General features: G+C 43.7%; 1 protein-coding gene across 1 annotated transcript in view; it reads left to right on the forward strand.

Moving 5' to 3' along the window:
• nsfa (N-ethylmaleimide-sensitive factor a) overlaps positions 1-15,286 on the forward strand; it is a 34,145-nt gene extending 18,859 nt beyond the window's left edge. Inside the window, exons 5-21 of the mRNA XM_072693962.1 lie at positions 216-382; positions 483-590; positions 1,507-1,582; positions 1,679-1,834; positions 2,017-2,216; positions 2,767-2,932; positions 3,117-3,191; positions 3,427-3,614; positions 4,495-4,590; positions 4,928-5,084; positions 8,568-8,701; positions 10,538-10,604; positions 10,686-10,765; positions 10,891-11,025; positions 11,848-11,961; positions 12,403-12,458; positions 14,438-15,286. Coding sequence (XP_072550063.1) covers positions 216-382; positions 483-590; positions 1,507-1,582; positions 1,679-1,834; positions 2,017-2,216; positions 2,767-2,932; positions 3,117-3,191; positions 3,427-3,614; positions 4,495-4,590; positions 4,928-5,084; positions 8,568-8,701; positions 10,538-10,604; positions 10,686-10,765; positions 10,891-11,025; positions 11,848-11,961; positions 12,403-12,458; positions 14,438-14,459 — 1,997 coding nt within the window. The 3' untranslated portion in view covers positions 14,460-15,286. The remainder of the gene's footprint in view (positions 1-215; positions 383-482; positions 591-1,506; positions 1,583-1,678; positions 1,835-2,016; positions 2,217-2,766; positions 2,933-3,116; positions 3,192-3,426; positions 3,615-4,494; positions 4,591-4,927; positions 5,085-8,567; positions 8,702-10,537; positions 10,605-10,685; positions 10,766-10,890; positions 11,026-11,847; positions 11,962-12,402; positions 12,459-14,437) is intronic.
• The last annotated feature ends 5,699 nt before the right edge of the window (positions 15,287-20,985 follow it).

Below are 20,985 nucleotides of genomic sequence, written 5' to 3' on the forward strand. Positions count from 1 at the left end.
CTAATTAAGAATTAATGAATGAATAATTAATTGAACACTAATTATATATACACATTAAAAACATAATATATATTATATCTAATTATATTTGAATTGAAACACTGATTAAACATTAGTGACAAAACACTAATTAATTACTAAACAGAGTGAGTCTGATTGGTGTGTGTGTGTGTGTGTGTGTGTGTGTGTGTGTGTGTGTGCGCGTGCGCTCTCAGTGGCAAATTATAATTTTGACAAGTCGAAGCAGTGCATTGGAGCGATGACCATAGAGATCGACTTCCTGCAGAAGAAGAGCACTGACTCCAGCCCGTACGACTCGGATAAGATGGCCAGTGAGTTCATCCAGCAGTTCAACAACCAGGCCTTCTCCGTGGGTCAGCAGGTCAGCACTGAGATACTGACACACCTGTTTTATAAAGATTTTTATGATCTTACCAAACTGACTGTGTGTGTGTGTGTTTGTGTGTGTGTGTGTTCTGCAGTTGGTGTTTAGTTTCTGTGATAAGCTCTTTGGGCTGGTGGTGAAAGATACAGAGGCCATGGATCCCAGCATCCTGAAGGGGGAGCCAGCGTCCGGCAAGAAACAGAAGGCAATAAAGTTTTGATTATGAATGAAAAACATCAGGAATTTTGGTTTGAGGTTTTGCTAAACACATTTTTACAAACAGCATCGCTGTCCTCTTTGGGTGCTCTGGGTGTTCACTCGGCATGGTGTAGCTGTAACCATTCACTAGCTGAAAAGATTGTAGTTGGCTCTGCTGGAAAAGCATTTAAGCTAGAACACAGCTAGCACCAGGCTAGCACCAGGCTAGCGCATGTTTCTTTCACTGTTACGTGCAGCAGTGCTTCCTCTAGTCAGCCCCTCTCTGAGTGTTGCATTTCCTGTACACCTAGCATTAACTTTTAGCCTTTTTAGCATCGCTTTCATATTCTCTTGAAGTAGCCATTTTTAGCCTCTAAAGGTTTCCTCTAGTGGGTGGGGTTTATGTAAATGTTTGAGGGTGTAAATATTAGGAGTCAAGACTGTGATGTAACAGTTTGGGGGGGTCTGAGGTGTTTGAGGTTCACGGTTTCTCACTTCCATCCACTGAGCTCTCATTTTTCAACTATGACCAGATACACACGGTTCTCCATTCTAGAACCCCTTAAACACACTGCTTGTATTTTCCTGTATGACTGTGTTTCTTAGTAACTAATATTATTAAGTGCCTGGGATACCATAGCAACTGCCTAGCAATCACTAAGCAAAAATATAGCAGCCACCTAGCTACATCATAGAAACCACCTAGTAACTACTTAGCAACAATATAGTAACCACTTAGGATACCATAGCAATTATAGCATAGCATAGCTTAGCCAATTATACCATAGCATAGCATAGCAAAACCCCGGTACCCACAAAAACTGTTTCCTCCTATTGACCACGAAGCAACAGTCAAACAACATCTGAAACTGGGAACCATCTGTAGTTCAAACTGGAATCCGTGTGTTTTTCTTCGGCTGCAGATTGAGATCGGCCTCCTGGTGGGAAACAGTCAGGTGATCTTCGAAAAGGCTGAGAGTTCCTCCCTGAACCTCGTCGGTTGGTTCCACCTGTTCTATCTATTTCTGGGACTATTATAGCAATGTTCTAAACGTTCTTCAGGTGTTTAACGCTGGAATGCTTCTTCGCCTTCAGGAAAGGCCAAAACTAAAGAGGCTCGTCAGACCATCATTAACCCTGACTGGAACTTCGAGCGCATGGGAATCGGGGGTTTGGATAAGGAATTCTCAGACATCTTCCGGAGGGCTTTCGCATCTCGGGTTTTCCCACCGGATATTGTGGAACAGATGGGTGAGCACTTTAACAAGCATTCACATACACACATACACACACACATGCTTAGTGTGGAGATGGTGTGTAATGATGGTGAAGGTATTTAAATGCTTCTCTCTTATCGATGTTCTATGTGTCTGTGTCTGTGTGTATGTCTGTGTGTGTGTCTGTGTGTGTGTCTGTGTGTGTGTGTGCTGCAGGCTGTAAACATGTGAAGGGAATCCTGCTGTTTGGACCACCGGGATGTGGAAAGACTCTGATGGCTCGGCAGATCGGAAAGATGCTGAATGCTCGAGAACCTAAAATTGTAAACGGACCAGAAATCCTAAACAAATACGTGGGAGAGTCGGAGGCTAACATCAGGAAACTGTTCGCCGACGCAGAGGACGAACAGAAGAGGGTTAGAAACACACACACACACACACACACACACACTGCTTTGAGTAAATGAGTTCTTATTGTAGAGCTGTTGGGAACACCAGGAAATGATCTTTATCTTTCTCTCTCTGTCTCTCTTTCTCTCTCTGTCTCTCTCTGTCTCTCTCTCTCTCTCCCTCCCTCTTTCTCTCTCTCTCTCTCTCTCTCTCTCTCTCTCTCTCTCTCTCTCTGTCTCTCTCTCTCTCTCTCTCTCTGACTCTGTCTCTCTTTCTCACCCCCTCTCTCTCTGTCTCTCTTTCTCTCCCCCCTCTCTTTCTCTCTCTCTCTCTCTCTCTCTCTCTCTCTCTCTCTCTCTGTGTCTCTCTCTGTGTCTCTCTCTCTTTGACTCTGTCTCTCTTTCTCCCCCCCTCTCTCTCTCTCTGTCTCTGTCTCTCTTTCTCCCCCCCTCTCTCTCTCTCTGTCTCTCTCTCTCTATTTCTCTTTCTCTCCCCCCCCCTCTTATTCTCTCTTTCTCTCTCTCTTTCTCTCTCTCTCTCTCTCTCTCTCTCTCTCTCTCTCTGTCTCTCTCTCAGCTGGGGGCTAACAGTGGTCTGCACATTATAATATTTGATGAGTTGGATGCGATCTGTAAGCAGAGAGGAACTGGAGCGAGCAGCACTGGAGTTCACGATACTGTAGTCAATCAACTTCTGTCCAAGATTGACGGAGTGGAGCAGCTCAACAACATCCTGGTCATAGGTATGTTACTGCACACCACTGACACCTACTGAACATTACAGAACACTATTGCACCTTACGGATGTTTTCTGATCCCTGATGAACCGTACTGATCACTTCTGAATATTACCGGGAAATATTTTCATCTATGGAAACTCTGAGCTTTTTGTCAGTTGGTCAGTTTTTCTCCTTTGGCTCTGATCAGGAATGACCAACAGGCCGGATCTGATAGACGACGCTCTGATGAGGCCGGGGCGATTCGAAGTAAAAATGGAAATTGGTAAGACATCACAATCTGAGGTGTGTGTGTGTGTGTGTCTGTCTGTCTGTCTGTTGTTGCTGTCCAGTGAAAAAACATGCATCTGTTAAGTGAAGACTTTTCAGCAGAAGGTAAAACTGTTCTGATTGGACATTAAAGTAAAATAAGAGCCATGGAGATACGTGGATACAGCGCAAGTGTGAAATATAACTACATATATTCAGTCTGCTGGACCCCCCCTCTCTCTCTCTCTCAGGGCTGCCGGATGAGAAGGGTCGGGTTCAGATCCTCAGTATCCACACAGCTAAGATGCGTGACTTCAATCTGCTGGCCATTGACGTGGACTTGAAGGAGCTTGCAGCTGATACCAAGAATTACAGTGGAGCTGAGCTGGAGGGTCTGGTCAGAGCGGCACAGTCCACTGCTATGAACCGCCACATCAAGGTCAGCACCTTCCCATGGTCCAAGAAACATCTAATGGGTCTCAGTAACACAGAACCTTTCATTACTTTTCATTTACATTTACATTTAAAGCATTTATCAGACGCTCTTCTCCAGAGTTCTTACAGAAGAGCTTCACTGTTTACTGAAGAAGAACCTCAGCTGGTTTAAATAGACTAAAATTCAGATCCTCTAATCTTAGACTCTACTAAACACAAGTCAATATGGAGACCATAATACTCTACTCTTCACCCAAGTCCTCTCAGAAGAGGAGGGTCTTCAGTCTGGGTTTGAGGACAGCGAGCGTTGGACTTTACTGTTCGGACACCCAGGGGAAGTTCGTTCCACCACTTCGGTGCAGGACAGTAAAAAGTCTGGACGTTCGTCTTCCGTGGATCTTAAAGGATGGCGGGTCGAGCCGAGCCGTACTTGAAGCTGGAAGGGCTCTTGGTGCTGATCGGATTTTGACCATCGCCATCAAGTACGGAGGGGCTGGCTGGTCCAGTCTTGGCTTTGTAGACCAGAGTCAGGGGTCTGAATCTGATGACCTGGGCAGCAGCTACAGGAAGCCAGTGAAGAGAGAACTCAGCAGAGGAGGAGCTGAACATGGCTGAACTTAGGAACGTTGAAGGCGACCCATTCTCTGTGTTCTGGATCAGCTGCAGGGGTCTGATGGTGCGCAGAGGGAGACCAACCAGAAGAGAGCTGCAGTAGTCAAGTCTCGAAGTGAGGAGACACTGAACGAGCACCTGGGCGACTCTCTAGAGAGGAAGGGTGGAATTAGAACAGATTGAGATTACTGCTTCATTCTACAGCTCTCCACTGACATCCCTGTATGTATGTGTGTCTGTGTATCTGTGTGTGTGTGTGTGTGTATGTGTAGGCTACAGCCACAGTGGAGGTGGATCTAGAGAAGGCAGAGAAGCTGCAGGTCACCAGAGCCGACTTCATGGGTTCTCTGAATAACGACATCAAACCTGTGAGTTTCTTCATCTGTTTTTCTGGTAAAGGTCAAATTCCTCCCTCTGCCAGCAGAGGGCCACAGCAGTAAAGTGCTACAAGTCAGTAAGACTATTCCCAGAATCCCACCGTAGAGGAGTGACTGAAGAACCATTTTTTGTTTTATTTTAAGGATTCTGTTCTAGGTTTAAAGAACTTCATCTGTTTATTTATACACACTGTGATACAGTTTTAGTCTCCTGTTCTGAGTTATTTCATTTTAATTACAAATTAAATAGAGTACATGAATATAGAGTGTACTAATAAAGAGTTAATGACCGATTGTCCGACTCAGCAGTCTCTGTTGTTCCTTGCAGGCCTTTGGAACGAATCAGGAGGATTACGCCAGCTACATAATGAACGGCATTATAAAGTGGGGTGACCCAGTGACCCATGTGCTAGACGATGGAGAACTGCTGGTCCAGCAAACAAAGAACAGTGATCGGACCCCACTGGTCGCCGTTCTGCTGGAGGGTCAGAGCAATTCGTTATCAAACAACTATCAATGAACAGTAAACACACACCTACACACACACTTCTAATCCAAACAGTAAACACACACCTACACACACACTTCTAATCTAAACAGTGAACACACACCTACACACACACTTCTAATCCAAACAGTAAACACACACCTACACACACACTTCTAATCCAAACAGTAAACACACACCTACACACACACTTCTAATCCAAACAGTAAACACACACCTACACACACACTTCTAATCTAAACAGAAAACACACACTTCTAATCTAAACAGTAAACACACACCTACACACACACTTCTAATCTAAACAGTGAACACACACCTACACACACACTTCTAATCCAAACAGTAAACACACACCTACACACACACTTCTAATCTAAACAGAAAACACACACACTTCTAATCTAAACAGTAAACACACACCTACACACACACTTCTAATCTAAACAGTGAACACACACCTACACACACACTTCTAATCCAAACAGTAAACACACACCTACACACACACTTCTAATCTAAACAGAAAACACACACACTTCTAATCTAAACAGTAAACACACACCTACACACACACTTCTAATCTAAACAGTGAACACACACCTACACACACACTTCTAATCCAAACAGTAAACACACACCTACACACACACTTCTAATCTAAACAGAAAACACACACACTTCTAATCTAAACAGGAAACACACACTTCTAATCTAAACAGAAAACACACACTTCTAATCTAAACAGTAAACACACACCTACACACACACTTCTAATCTAAACAGAAAACACACACCTACACACACACTTCTAATCTAAACAGTAAACACACACCTACACACACACTTCTAATCTAAACGGTTAACACACACCTACACACACACTTCTAATCTAAACAGTAAACACACACCTACACACACACACACTTCTAATCTAAACAGAAAACACACACTTCTAATCTAAACAGAAAACACACACCTACACACACACTTCTAATCTAAACAGTAAACACACACCTACACACACACTTCTAATCCAAACAGAAAACACACACCTACACACACACACACTTCTAATCTAAACAGTAAACACACACCTACACACACACTTCTAATCTAAACAGAAAACACACACCTACACAAACACACACTTCTAATCTAAACAGAAAACACACACTTACACACACACACACACTTCTAAACTAAAAACACACTTTCACACACACTTCTAATCTAAACAGAAAACACACACCTACACAAACACACACTTCTAATCTAAACAGAAAACACACACTTACACACACACACACACTTCTAAACTAAAAACACACCTACACACACACTTCTAATCTAAACAGAAGACACACACCTACACACACACTTCTAATCTAAACAGAAAACACACACACCTACACACACACTTCTAATCCAAACAGAAAACACACACCTACACACACTTTTCTAATCTAAACAGAAAATACACACACACTTCTAATCTAAACAGAAAACACACTTACACAAACACACACTTCTAATCTAAACAGAAAACACACTTACACAAACACACACTTCTAATCTAAACAGTAAACACACACCTACACACACACTTCTAATCCAGAAAACACACACCTACACACACACTTCTAATCTAAACAGAAAATACACACACACTTCTAATCTAAACAGAAAATACACACTTACACACACACACACACACACACACTTCTAATCTAAACAGAAAACACACACTTACACACACACACACACTTCTAAACAGTAAACACACACACTTCTAATCTAAACAGAAAACACACTTACACAAACACACACTTCTATTCTAAACAGTAAACACACACCTACACACACACTTCTAATCTAAACAGAAAACACACACTTACACACACACACACACACTTCTAAATAGAAAACACACACTTGCACACACACTTCTAATCTAAACAGAAAACACACTTACACAAACACACACTTCTAATCTAAACAGTAAACACACACCTACACACACACTTCTAATCCAAACAGAAAACACACACCTACACACACACTTCTAATCTAAACAGAAAATACACACACACTTCTAATCTAAACAGAAAATACACACTTACACACTTACACACACACTTCTAATCTAAACAGAAAACACACACTTACACACACACACACACACTTCTAAACAGTAAACACACACCTACACACACACTTCTAATCTAAACAGTAAACACACACCTACACACACACACTTCTAATCTAAACAGAAAACACACACCTACACAAACACACACTTCTAATCTAAACAGAAAACACACACACACACACACACACACACACTTCCAAACTAAAAACACACTTTCACACACACTTCTAATCTAAACAGAAAACACACTTACACAAACACACACTTCTAATCTAAACAGTAAACACACACCTACACACACACTTCTAATCCAAACAGAAAACACACACTTACACACACTTCTAAATAGAAAACACACACTTGCACACACACTTCTAATCTAAACAGAAAACACACTTACACAAACACACACTTCTAATCTAAACAGTAAACACACACCTACACACACACTTCTAATCCAAACAGAAAACACACACCTACACACACTTCTAATCTAAACAGAAAATACACACACACTTCTAATCTAAACAGAAAATACACACTTACACACACACACACACACTTCTAAACAGTAAACACACACCTACACACACACTTCTAATCTAAACAGTAAACACACACCTACACACACACTTCTAATCTAAACAGAAAACACACACCTACACAAACACACACTTCTAATCTAAACAGAAAACACACACACACACACACACACACACTTCCAAACTAAAAACACACTTTCACACACACTTCTAATCTAAACAGAAAACACACTTACACAAACACACACTTCTAATCTAAACAGTAAACACACACCTACACACACACTTCTAATCCAAACAGAAAACACACACCTACACACACACACTTCTAATCTAAACAGTAAACACACACATACACACACACTTCTAATCCAAACAGAAAACACACACTTACACACACACACACTTCTAAACAGAAAACACACCTACACACACACTTCTAATCTAAACAGAAAACACACACTTACACAAACACACACTTCTAATCTAAACATAAAAAACACTTACACAAACACACACTTCTCATCTAAACAGAAAACACACACCTACACACACACACACACACTTCTAATCTAAACAGAAAACACACACTTACACACACACACTTCTAATCTAAACAGAAAACACACACCTACACACACACACACTTCTAATCTAAACAGAAAACACACACCTACACACACACACACACTTCTAATCTAAACAGAAAACACACACTTACACACACGCAAACATACACTTCTAATGTGAGTGTTGTTTTTTTCAGGTCCCCCTCACAGTGGAAAAACTGCCTTGGCTGCAAAGATTGCGGAAGACTCTCAGTTTCCTTTCATTAAGATCTGCTCTCCAGATAAAATGATTGGTCACTCTGAAATCTCAAAGTGTCAGGCCATCAAAAAGGTTGGTTTTCAGTTCCTCTGTTTCTCGATTATAATCTCAATAAGCTAAAATACCATATTTTCTTATTTGTACTCTGTACACATTTAGTCATAATCTGTACTGTTAAGTACAGTGGGGGGGGAAAAGTATTTAGTCAGTCACCAATTGTGCAAGTTCTCCCACTTAAAAAGATGGGAGCCTGTAATTGACATCATAGGTAGACTCAACTATGAGAGACAAAATGAAAAAAAATCTGAAAATCACATTGTCTGATTTTTAAAGAATTTATTTGCAAATAATGGAGGAGAAAATAAGTATTTGGTCGCCTACAAACAAGCAAGATTTCTGTCTGTCACAGACCTGTAACTTCTTCTTTAAGAGGCTTCTCTGTCCTCCACTCATTACCTGTATTAATGGCACCTGTTTGAACTGGTTAACAGTATAAAAGACACCTGCCCACAACCTCAAACAGTCACACTCCAAACTCCACTATGGTGAAGACCAAAGAGCTGTTGAAGGACACCAGAAACAGAACTGTAGACCTGCACCAGGCTGGGAAGACTGAATCTGCAATAGGCAGCAGCTTGGTGTGAAGACATCTACTGTGGAGCAATAATCAGAAAATGGGAGACCTACAAGACCACTGCTAATCTCCCTCCATCAGGGGCTCCACGCAAGATCTCAGCCCGTGGGGTCAAAATGATCACAAGAACGGTGAGCAGAAATCCCAGAACCACACGGGGGGACCTAGTGAATGACCTGCAGAAAGCTGGGACCGTTACAAAGGCTACCGTCAGTAACACACTACGCCGCCAGGGACTCAGATCTTGCAGTGCCAGACGTGTTCCCCTGCTTAAGCCAGTACAGATCCGGCACGTCTGAAGTTTGCTAGAGAGCATTTGGATGTTCTGGAAGAGTTTTGGGAGAATGTCTTATGGTCAGATGAAACCAAAGTAGAACTGTTTGGTACAAACACAACTCGCTGTGTTTGGAGGAGAATGAATGCTGAGTTGCATCCAAAGAACACCATACCAACTGTGAAGCATGGGGGCGGCAACATCATGCTTTGGGGCTGTTTCTCTGCAAAGGGACTAGGACGACTGGTCTGTGTACATGAAAGAATGAATGGGGCCATGTATTGTGAGATTGAGTGCAAACCTCCTTCCATCAGCAAGGGCATTGAAGATGAAACGTGGCTGGGTCTTTCAGCATGACAATGATCCCAAGCACACTGCCAGGGCAACAAAGGAGTGGCTTCGTAAGAAGCATTTCAAGGTCCTGGAGTGGCCTAGCCAGTCTCCAGATCTCAACCCCATAGAAAACCTTTGGAGGGAGTTGAAAGTCTGTGTTGCCCGCCGACAGCCCCAAAACATCACTGCTATAGAGGAGATCTGCATGGAGGAATGGGCCAACATACCAGCAACGGTGTGAGCCAACCTTGTGAAGACTTACCGAAAACGTTTGACCTCTGTCATTGCCAACAAAGGATATATAACAAAGTATTGAGATTAACTTTTGTTATTGACCAAATACTTATTTTCCACCATTATTTGCAAATAAATTCTTTAAAAATCAGACAATGTGATTTTCAGAATGTTTTTCTCATTTTGTCTCTCATAGTTGAGTCTACCTATGATGTCAATTACAGCCTCTCATCTTTTTAAGTGGGAGAACTTGCACAATTGGTGACTGACTAAATACTTTTTTCCCCCACTGTATAAGAGTTGGATGCCTAGTCCGTGTTTTGAACATTAGGATGAACGGTGGGGTGAACATTAGGGTGAACGGTGGGGTAAACGGTGTGGGTGAACATTAGGGTGAACGGTGGGGTGAGTTGGAGTGTTCTATTTCCTGCAGATTTTTGATGATGCATATAAGTCTCAGCTGAGCTGTGTGGTGGTGGACGATATCGAGCGTCTGCTGGGTGAGGCTTTATTTCCTGTCTTTGAATAATGGGAACGCTGTTCTCTGGGCTTATGATCATTGTCCCCACAATTCTCCTCAGATTACGTTCCCATCGGCCCTCGATTCTCTAACCTGGTTCTGCAGGCACTGCTGGTTCTGCTGAAGAAAGCTCCTCCTCAAGTATGTATTTATACTCATGATACTCCTGTTTTCACAGCGATCTGATATGACTAGAACTGTTCTGGAACCTGTCACACGCTTAGTCAACAAGGTGTGTGTGTGCGTGTGTGTGTGTGTGTGTGCAGGGCCGTAAGCTGCTCATCATTGGAACCACCAGCCGCAAGGACGTCCTGCAGGAGATGGAGATGCTTGACGCCTTCAGCACCACCATTCATATCCCCAACATTTCCAGCGGAGAACATCTAGTGGAGGCTCTCGAGGTGAGGAACCAAACTGCCAGCTTAAGCTAATTTATTTCAACCCTAACATACACCCCACCAATCAGCATGGTCAGCATGCTCAGTAATGGACTTTCTGACACTGCGTGACTCTGTTATCTAGAACATGGATTCATTTTGTTGAACACAGCTTTTTGCAGGTTCTGTGAATTCCTAATTCAGGATCAGTGTAACTTACAGACATGATACACTCGTAATAGCTCACCACAGCTTATTCGCTCTGACCACAGAGACCACAGACCTTCCATCAACTACCAGCAAGGAAGCCATCCACCCCCCTTGAACCCCAGTGTTCATTACCATTAGCAGCCATTTTGTGCATGTTCCACTCTGTGGCTCTGCTTTGTGGTTCTGTCCCCCATGTCTACTTCAGCATAATAAGGGATCAGGGTCAGCAGAGTTCATGAAGCTCTCAAGAGATCTGCTGCTTATTCCAGAAACAGCAGCATCTTCTTTCCACCGCTGATATTCACTATATCACATCACCCACTTCACCCTTTTTACCCTCTTCACTGTCTTCACTCTCGTCACTCTGTAGTGAGTGTAGTATCACATGAATTTCCATTTGTACATTTAAAAACTTTCCAGCTACTTTTTAAATCTTCAGTTTTTAAAAGCTTCTTCTGGCTTTAACTCGAATCTTAGAGCTGCGTGTCGACTTCTGACTTCAGATCAGTTTCAGTTCATTTCATTTTAAAATGAATAGTAAAAGAACTTAAACATCTTACTCATCTGCACACTGTTTTCCTTATCCTGCTGAAGTGTGTGTGTGTGTGTGTGTGTGTGTATGTGTGTGTTCTGCAGCTGCTGGGAAGTTTTACAGATGCAGAGAGAGTCACTATCGCCCAGCAGGTGAAAGGCAAGCGAGTCTGGATTGGAATAAAAAAACTCCTCATGCTGATCGAAATGTCTCTGCAGGTCAGATACTGATATTTACACTTTACACATGGTCCACTCTATTCTATTTACACTTCTGTAACACAGTGGTTTAGGCAGGCTGCAAGTGCAGAGAGACTTTATTCAGGCTAAGGCAAAACTCATTGTCGGGACAGGCAGAGGGAAAAAAAACAGGTAGGCAAGTACATCACAGTTAAATCCAAGTCATTAAACAAAGCCGAGTGTCAAAACCAATAGAAACATCAAAGAACCACAAGCACATCAAGTATAGGGTTAATCAGTCCCGTAATGAATAGCAGTTGTGTGCATGGAGCTGAGCCTCAGGTGATGATATATTTACACACTGTCCATTTTATGATATTCATACTTTACACACTGTCCACTTTGGTATTTACCTGCACACTGTAAACTGAGGTGCATGATTCAGTGAATCAGTCTGATGATGTGGTCTGTGTGGTCCAGATGGATCAGGAGTACCGGGTCAGTAAGTTCCTGTCTCTGCTGCGGGATGAGGGCGCGTGAGTATTCTTTTTTCTGCATTTTTTAATTTAAAGTTTATTTTCTGTAATCTGGACTGATAATGGTGTTATTTACACACACACACACACACACATACACACACACACACAGTGAATCAGGATGAGAATCCCTTTACACATTGCTATTGTTTTTTCTAACTTTGTGATCAGGATGGATGAGAGTAATCATATCCGAGTGTAGTCCTGGCTCCTGCAGGGCAGTAAGGACTGGTAAGGGATTACAGTAGCTTGGTGGTAGAACAGAGCTCAGAAGCAGTAATTCCCTTTCCTCTACAGCACAGAAAATAGAGCTTCCCCCCTTATCCCTGAGCTGTTCTGATGTTGGTGATTATGATGAAAGCAATGATTGTAACATTGGTGGTAAAAGTGATAATGGTGGTAATGGTGATAGCAATGATGGTGGTGATCATGTTGGTCATGGTGATGTGATCATAGTGGTGGTTGTGGGGATGGAGATGGTTGGTGACGGTGGTGGTGATGGTAATTGTGAGCAGGCAGCATGTACCGCCTGCCACCAGCAGGGGGCCCGGCCAGCAAAGTAGGAAAGCTGGTGGGGTTGGAGCAAAGAACTCCAAGTCCCAGAATCCCCAGCGGTAATCAACGCTGACCAGACCCACCTGTGTGGCACGGTATAAATACACCCAGCCAAACACACTTCCCTGTCACACCTTTGTAGAGGGGCGAATGGTAACAGTGGGTTTAAGCTGTGAACAGAAAAGTGAAAAGCGTTTGAGTTGTTGTCTTTAGTTTGAGTGAACATCACTCCTGGTTTTTCCTTTGTTTTCCCACCGTTTTCTGTGTTGCTTATGATCAGTGTTTATACTGCCACCCCTCACAGCTGTGGCGGCACAGTGGAAATACACTGGGCTCCCATTACCAGGGTTGGGAGTTCAAGCCCAACAGTCACCAAGCACACACCATCAGAGGAGTAGTTCCATTTGATCTTAATAAAACAAACTTTAACTGTACTTGAGTCCAAACCCCACACTGTAACATTAATATGATGTGATTTTGGTGATGGTGGTGGTTATGGTAATGTGTTGTGATTGTGGTGGTGGTGATGGTAATATGATGTGAATATGGTAATGTGTTAATAATGATAATGGAGATAGCGGTGATGGTGGTGGTGGTGGTAATTGTCACTATTATAGAGTTTGGAGGTGAAGGTGGATGTAAATGCAGGTATTTATTAAACATAAAACCAAACTAAACAAACAAGACACAAAGAAACACAAATTGGAGATTAAACCAAACACTGTGAAACTAACAACAGAAACCAACAGATAAGGAACAAACAGGCCAAGCTAACAAACCACGAACACACAAATATCTACAAGACCAGACCAAGAAACACTGGAACAAAGGGTCTACTTAGAGGACCAACAAGCAACACCTGATACTAACAAGAGGGTGGGTCTACAAAGGAGGCACAGGTGGGAACATTAATGACAAGCTGGGGTTAGGGTGGAGCCAAGAAATAAACAAACAGAGCTATGAGCTTATATGCAGATGTTCTGAGGTGCAGGGCAAAACAGACACAGACCAGGAAGGGAAAACATAGTGGCAAGACAAAGACACCTGTTACAGTAATGTGATGTGTGGTGGTTGTTATGATAATAGTTATTGTGGTGGAGGTGGTGGTGTTGATAATAGTGTTTTATGTTCACAGAATCTTTTAAATGTCTGGTTGTATGTTTTGCTGCTCTTCATCCTCGTCTCCAGAGCTAAAATCTGCATAGCTGATCTAATAGTAGCTCCCAGTAGCCAGTGTAGCCTGTTAGCATTTAGCAGCTGAGACTTCCTGTAAATTCCTGTTCCCCTCATCAGCAAAGCATTCATCTCTGCTTGCCTTTGTGACATCTGCTGGCAAAAGCACTAAATAAATCAGCTTGAATGTGCACCAAGTCTGTTTCTTCACATCATTCACCCTTCCTCTCTTTCTTCCTCTCTTTCTTTAGGGACCGAGGGTTCTACCAGTAATGACTGAGGGTGTGTTTGATCACTTCAGCACCGCTGTCTTTCACCTTCACCAAGAACAGCTGACTCTGATCCCAAACCCTGCTGCAGTCCTCCTTACTCTGCTTGTGTTTGTACTGTGTGTGTGTTTTCTGTTTGCTAGCGTCTCTTCATTCAATATAAAGATGACATTATAGCGGAGAGCCCCCCCCCTGTATGATAGATGTTTCTGCTGTGAGAATAAATATATCAAATACAGTGAATATCATAAACACCAGGCATAATGAAGTAGATGTAGCTAAAATATGTTATATTGTTGATAAATTCAGATGGTGTGTGTGAGTGTGTATTCTTTCATTTACCTGTGCTGTTGCTATGGAAACACAAGCTGGTAGTTTAACAGTGTTTGTTGTGCTGAAGCTAAATTCCAACATCAGTTTTGATTGAGATCATATGGAGCGTGTGTGTGTGTGTGTGTGTGTGTGTGTGTGTGTGTGTGTACGCGCACGCTGAAACCAGTATTGGAGAATTCAGCACTTTAACGAGGGGATAATTAGTACTAAAGTTCAACCTTTAACAATGACACTCTTCCTGACTCACTCTGCTCTATCCTTACTAAAGTTAGTCTCAGAGTGTGAGAGTGAGCGATAGAGTGAGATTTGATGTTTTGAGTGAGTGAATCAGTGCTGCTCAGTTTGTGTAGATATTAATTATTGAAATGGTTATTTATTTTGCCTGCCTGTTGACCCCCTCACTCGTCTGATTAGTGCTTGATGTTCAGATCTGTTATGTAATAATTAATAAAGTTGTGGGGCAGGGACAATCACCATTCCAGTCCCCACAAAACCAAACACTGCAGGTCTGGATGACTACAGTTCAGTTTCTCTGGCCTCGGCATCTCCGCAGTCCAGAGACCTACACTAGAATTCTGTTTGTGAACTTCAGCTCAACTTTCAACACCATGGTTCCAGAGATGCTGCAGGTCAAACTGGTCGAGCTGTTGGGTTTGAACATTATGATCATTCTAACGAAAGTAAATCTTTTCACCTATCTGCTAGATGCTCAGGGCTGTGTAGCCCAACCCTAACAGAGTCCGTATGGTAATAAGGTAGTGATTATTATTGAAAATTGCCACGTTGAAGGAGTGTGTATGTCACAGTGGTGTGGAGTGCGGAGGCGGACGCAGGAGTTTTATTGAAAAGGAGAACAGAGTACACAGACTACGAAGGAACACAAACTGGAGAAAATAATCTAAATACTGAAACCTACAAACCAAAGAAACAGAAACCAAACAGGTAGGTCAAGCCAACGTACCATGAACTCACATGAACTTACATAAGACCAGACAAGGGAAGGCTGAAGCAAAGGGATACTTCTACACAGACAGATGAGGAAAACCTAGAACTAACGGGGTGGGGGGGAGGACTTCACCCATTACAATCCATCAGACTGCATGGTTGAGTAGGAAGATCAAGGGTAGTGCACGGGCCAGCGCTTGTTAAGCATTGCTATCGGGCTTTTGGTCCTGTAGTAGGCCTAAAGAGAGCAGAGTGAGGAGTGTGCCACTAGACTGAGCAGGACACCCTCTAGACCTACTTGGCCTTGTTTGCTCACCTATTCCCTCTCCCCAATGCTACAGTTAAGCAGGGAGTGAACAGGTGTGAGGTTGAGGGTTAGATTAGGGTTAGGTCTTAGATTATGATTAGGGTTGGGTGCTGGGGTTAGGGGTTAGGGGTTAAGGGTTAGGGGTTAGGGGTTAAGGGTTAAGGGTTAGGGGTTGGGGGTTAGGGGTTAAGGGTTAAGGGTTAAGGGTTAGGGGTTAAGGGTTAGGGGTTAAGGGTTAGGGTTGGGGTTAAGGGTTAGGGTTGGGGTTAAGGGTTAGGGTTAGGGTTAGGGTTAGGGTTAAGGGTTAGGGTTAGGGTTAGGGTAGGGTTAGGGTTAGGGTTAGGTTAGGGTTAGGGTTAGGGTTTAGGGTTAGGGTTAGGGTTAGGTTTTTGTTATGTACAATGACTTCCCCCATTACAATCCATCAGACTGCATGGTTGAGTAGGAAGATCAAGGGTAGTGCACGGGCCAGCGCTTGTTAAGCATTGCTATCGGGCTTTTGGTCCTGTAGTAGGCCTAAAGAGAGCAGAGTGAGGCGAGCAGAGTGAGGAGTGTGCCACTAGACTGAGCAGGACACCCTCTAGATCTACTTGGCCTTGTTTGTTCACCTGTTCTCTCTCCCCAATGCTACAGTAAAGCAGGGAGTGAACAGGTGTGAAGTTAAGGGTTAGGGTTAGAGTTAGGTTTAGGGTTGGGGGCTGGGGCTAGGGTTAAGGTTAAGGTTAGGGTTAGGGTTAGGTTTAGGGTTAGGGCTTAGGTTATGATTAGGGTTGGGGGCTGGGGTTAGGGTTAAGGTTAAGGTTAGGGTTAGGTTAAGATTAGGGTTAGGGTTGGGGGCTGGGGCTAGGGTAAAGGTTAGGGTTAGGTTAAGATTAGGGTTAGGAGCAGGCAGCAGAGTGAGGAGTGTGCCACTAGACTGAGCAGGACACCCTCTAGACCTACTTGGCCTTGTTTGCTCACCTGTTCCCTCTCCCCAATGCTACAGTAAAGCAGGGAGTGAACAGGTGTGAGGTTGAGGTGTATTGAAAATCCTATGATTAGAGTGATGTGAGCAGAATGAGGAATAGGTGTGAGGTTGAGGTGTAGTAGATTTGATATGATTTGTAAATCTGTGATTATTGAGTCAGCTGTTGAGAGGAGGGCAGAGTGAAGAACACACTGCTAGACTAAACAGGGTTAGGTTTAGGGTTAGGGTTAGGGTTAGGTTAAGATTAGGGTTAGGGGCTGGGTTTAGGGTTAGGGTTAGAGGCTTGGGTTAGGACTAGATTAAGATTAGGATTAAGGTTAGGGTTAGGTTTAGGGTTAGGGCTTAGGTCATGATTAGGGTTGGGGGCTGGGGTTAGGGTTAAGGTAAAGGTTAGGCTTAGGTTAAGATTAGGGTTAAAAGCAGGCACCAGAGTGAGGGGTTAGGGTTAGGGCTTAGGTTATGATTAGGGTTGGGGGCTGGGGCTAGGGTTAAGGTTAAGGTTAGGGTTAGGTTAAGATTAGGGTTAGGGGCTGGGGTTAGGGTTAAGGTAAAGGTTAGGGTTAGGTTAAGATTAGGGTTAGGAGCAGGCAGCAGAGTGAGGAGTGTGCCACTAGACTGAGCAGGACACCCTCTAGACCTACTTGGCCTTGTTTGCTCACCTGTTCCCTCTCCCCAATGCTACAGTAAAGCAGGGAGTGAACAGGTGTGAGGTTGAGGTGTATTGGAAATCCTATGATTAGAGTGATGTGAGCAGAATGAGGAATGCACTTGTTTTAGGCTTTGTTTTGCTTCTTCTATTAGTGTTAAAAGGGGACTTAATAGGTGTGAAATTGTTGGGGTTAGGGGCTTGGGTCAGGGTAATGATCTATTGGTTTATTTGGTTTTATTGGAGTATTACTGGTGCTAATACTGGACTAAAATGTCACATGAGAAGACCACTGAGACTCAAATAGCATGCTTGGTCCGAAGGCTCTGGCAGGGGTTAGGTTTTTGTTATGTACAATGACTTCCCCCATTACAATCCATCAGACTGCATGGTTGAGTAGGAAGATCAAGGGTAGTGCACGGGCCAGCGCTTGTTAAGCATTGCTATCGGGCTTTTGGTCCTGTAGTAGGCCTAAAGAGAGCAGAGTGAGGCGAGCAGAGTGAGGAGTGTGCCACTAGACTGAGCAGGACACCCTCTAGATCTACTTGGCCTTGTTTGTTCACCTGTTCTCTCTCTCCCCAATGCTACAGTAAAGCAGGGAGTGAACAGGTGTGAGGTTAAGGGTTAGAGTTAGGTTTAGGGTTGGGGGCTGGGGCTAGGGTTAAGGTTAAGGTTAGGGTTAGGGTTAGGTTTAGGGTTAGGGCTTAGGTTATGATTAGGGTTGGGGGCTGGGGTTAGGGTTAAGGTAAAGGTTAGGGTTAGGTTAAGATTAGGGTTAGGGTTGGGGCTGGGGCTAGGGTTAAGGTTAAGGTTAAGGTTAAGGTTAGGGTTAGGGTTAAGGTTGGGTTAGGGTTAGGTTTAGGGTTAGGGCTTAGGTTATGATTAGGGTTGGGGGCTGGGGCTAGGGTTAAGGTAAAGGTTAGGGTTAGGTTAAGATTAGGGTTAGGAGCAGGCAGCAGAGTGAGGAGTGTGCCACTAGACTGAGCAGGACACCCTCTAGACCTACTTGGCCTTGTTTGCTCACCTGTTCCCTCTCCCCAATGCTACAGTAAAGCAGGGAGTGAACAGGTGTGAGGTTGAGGTGTATTGAAAATCCTATGATTAGAGTGATGTGAGCAGAATGAGGAATAGGTGTGAGGTTGAGGTGTAGTAGATTTGATATGATTTGTAAATCTGTGATTATTGAGTCAGCTGTTGAGAGGAGGGCAGAGTGAAGAACACACTGCTAGACTAAACAGGGTTAGGTTTAGGGTTAGGGTTAGGGTTTTAGGGTTAGGGTTAGGTTAAGATTAGGGTTAGGGGCTGGGTTTAGGGTTAGGGTTAGAGGCTTGGGTTAGGACTAGATTAAGATTAGGATTAAGGTTAGGGTTAGGTTTAGGGTTAGGGTTTAGGTCATGATTAGGGTTGGGGGCTGGGGTTAGGGTTAAGGTAAAGGTTAGGCTTAGGTTAAGATTAGGGTTAAAAGCAGGCACCAGAGTGAGGGGTTAGGGTTAGGGCTTAGGTTATGATTAGGGTTGGGGGCTGGGGCTAGGGTTAAGGTTAAGGTTAGGGTTAGGTTAAGATTAGGGTTAGGGGCTGGGGTTAGGGTTAAGGTAAAGGTTAGGGTTAGGTTAAGATTAGGGTTAGGAGCAGGCAGCAGAGTGAGGAGTGTGCCACTAGACTGAGCAGGACACCCTCTAGACCTACTTGGCCTTGTTTGCTCACCTGTTCCCTCTCCCCAATGCTACAGTTAAGCAGGGAGTGAACAGGTGTGAGGTTGAGGTGTATTGGAAATCCTATGATTAGAGTGATGTGAGCAGAATGAGGAATGCACTTGTTTTAGGCTTTGTTTTGCTTCTTCTATTAGTGTTAAAAGGGGACTTAATAGGTGTGAAATTGTTGGGGTTAGGGGCTTGGGTCAGGGTAATGATCTATTGGTTTATTTGGTTTTATTGGAGTATTACTGGTGCTAATACTGGACTAAAATGTCACATGAGAAGACCACTGAGACTCAAATAGCATGCTTGGTCCGAAGGCTCTGGCAGGGGTTAGGTTTTTGTTATGTACAATGACTTCCCCCATTACAATCCATCAGACTGCATGGTTGAGTAGGAAGATCAAGGGTAGTGCACGGGCCAGCGCTTGTTAAGCATTGCTATCGGGCTTTTGGTCCTGTAGTAGGCCTAAAGAGAGCAGAGTGAGGCGAGCAGAGTGAGGAGTGTGCCACTAGACTGAGCAGGACACCCTCTAGATCTACTTGGCCTTGTTTGTTCACCTGTTCTCTCTCCCCAATGCTACAGTAAAGCAGGGAGTGAACAGGTGTGAGGTTAAGGGTTAGAGTTAGGTTTAGGGTTGGGGGCTGGGGCTAGGGTTAAGGTTAAGGTTAGGGTTAGGGTTAGGTTTAGGGTTAGGGCTTAGGTTATGATTAGGGTTGGGGGCTGGGGTTAGGGTTAAGGTAAAGGTTAGGGTTAGGTTAAGATTAGGGTTAGGGTTGGGGCTGGGGCTAGGGTTAAGGTTAAGGTTAAGGTTAAGGTTAGGGTTAGGGTTAAGGTTGGGTTAGGGTTAGGTTTAGGGTTAGGGCTTAGGTTATGATTAGGGTTGGGGGCTGGGGCTAGGGTTAAGGTAAAGGTTAGGGTTAGGTTAAGATTAGGGTTAGGAGCAGGCAGCAGAGTGAGGAGTGTGCCACTAGACTGAGCAGGACACCCTCTAGACCTACTTGGCCTTGTTTGCTCACCTGTTCCCTCTCCCCAATGCTACAGTAAAGCAGGGAGTGAACAGGTGTGAGGTTGAGGTGTATTGGAAATCCTATGATTAGAGTGATGTGAGCAGAATGAGGAATAGGTGTGAGGTTGAGGTGTAGTAGATTTGATATGATTTGTAAATCTGTGATTATTGAGTCAGCTGTTGAGAGGAGGGTAGAGTGAAGAACACACTGCTAGACTAAACAGGGTTAGGTTTAGGGTTAGGGTTTTAGGGTTAGGGTTAGGGCTTAGGTTATGATTAGGGTTGGGGGCTGGGGCTAGGGTTAAGGTTAAGGTTAGGGTTAGGGTTTTTTAGGGTTAGAGTTAGGTTAAGATTAGGGTTAGGGGCTGGGTTTAGGGTTAGAGGCTTGGGTTAGGGTTAGGACTAGATTAGGATTAGGATTAAGGTTAGGGTTAGGGTTAGGTTTAGGGTTAGGGCTTAGGTTATGATTAGGGTTAGGGGCTGGGGTTAGGGTTAGAGGCTTGGGTTAGGGTTAGGACTAGATTAGGATTAGGATTAAGGTTAGGGTTAGGGTTAGGTTTAGGGTTAGGGCTTAGGTTATGATTAGGGTTGGGGGCTGGGGTTAGGGTTAAGGTAAAGGTTAGGGTTAG

The sequence above is a fragment of the Salminus brasiliensis genome, chromosome 12 (assembly GCF_030463535.1).
Source record: "Salminus brasiliensis chromosome 12, fSalBra1.hap2, whole genome shotgun sequence".
Classification (NCBI taxonomy): Eukaryota; Metazoa; Chordata; class Actinopteri; order Characiformes; family Bryconidae; genus Salminus; species Salminus brasiliensis.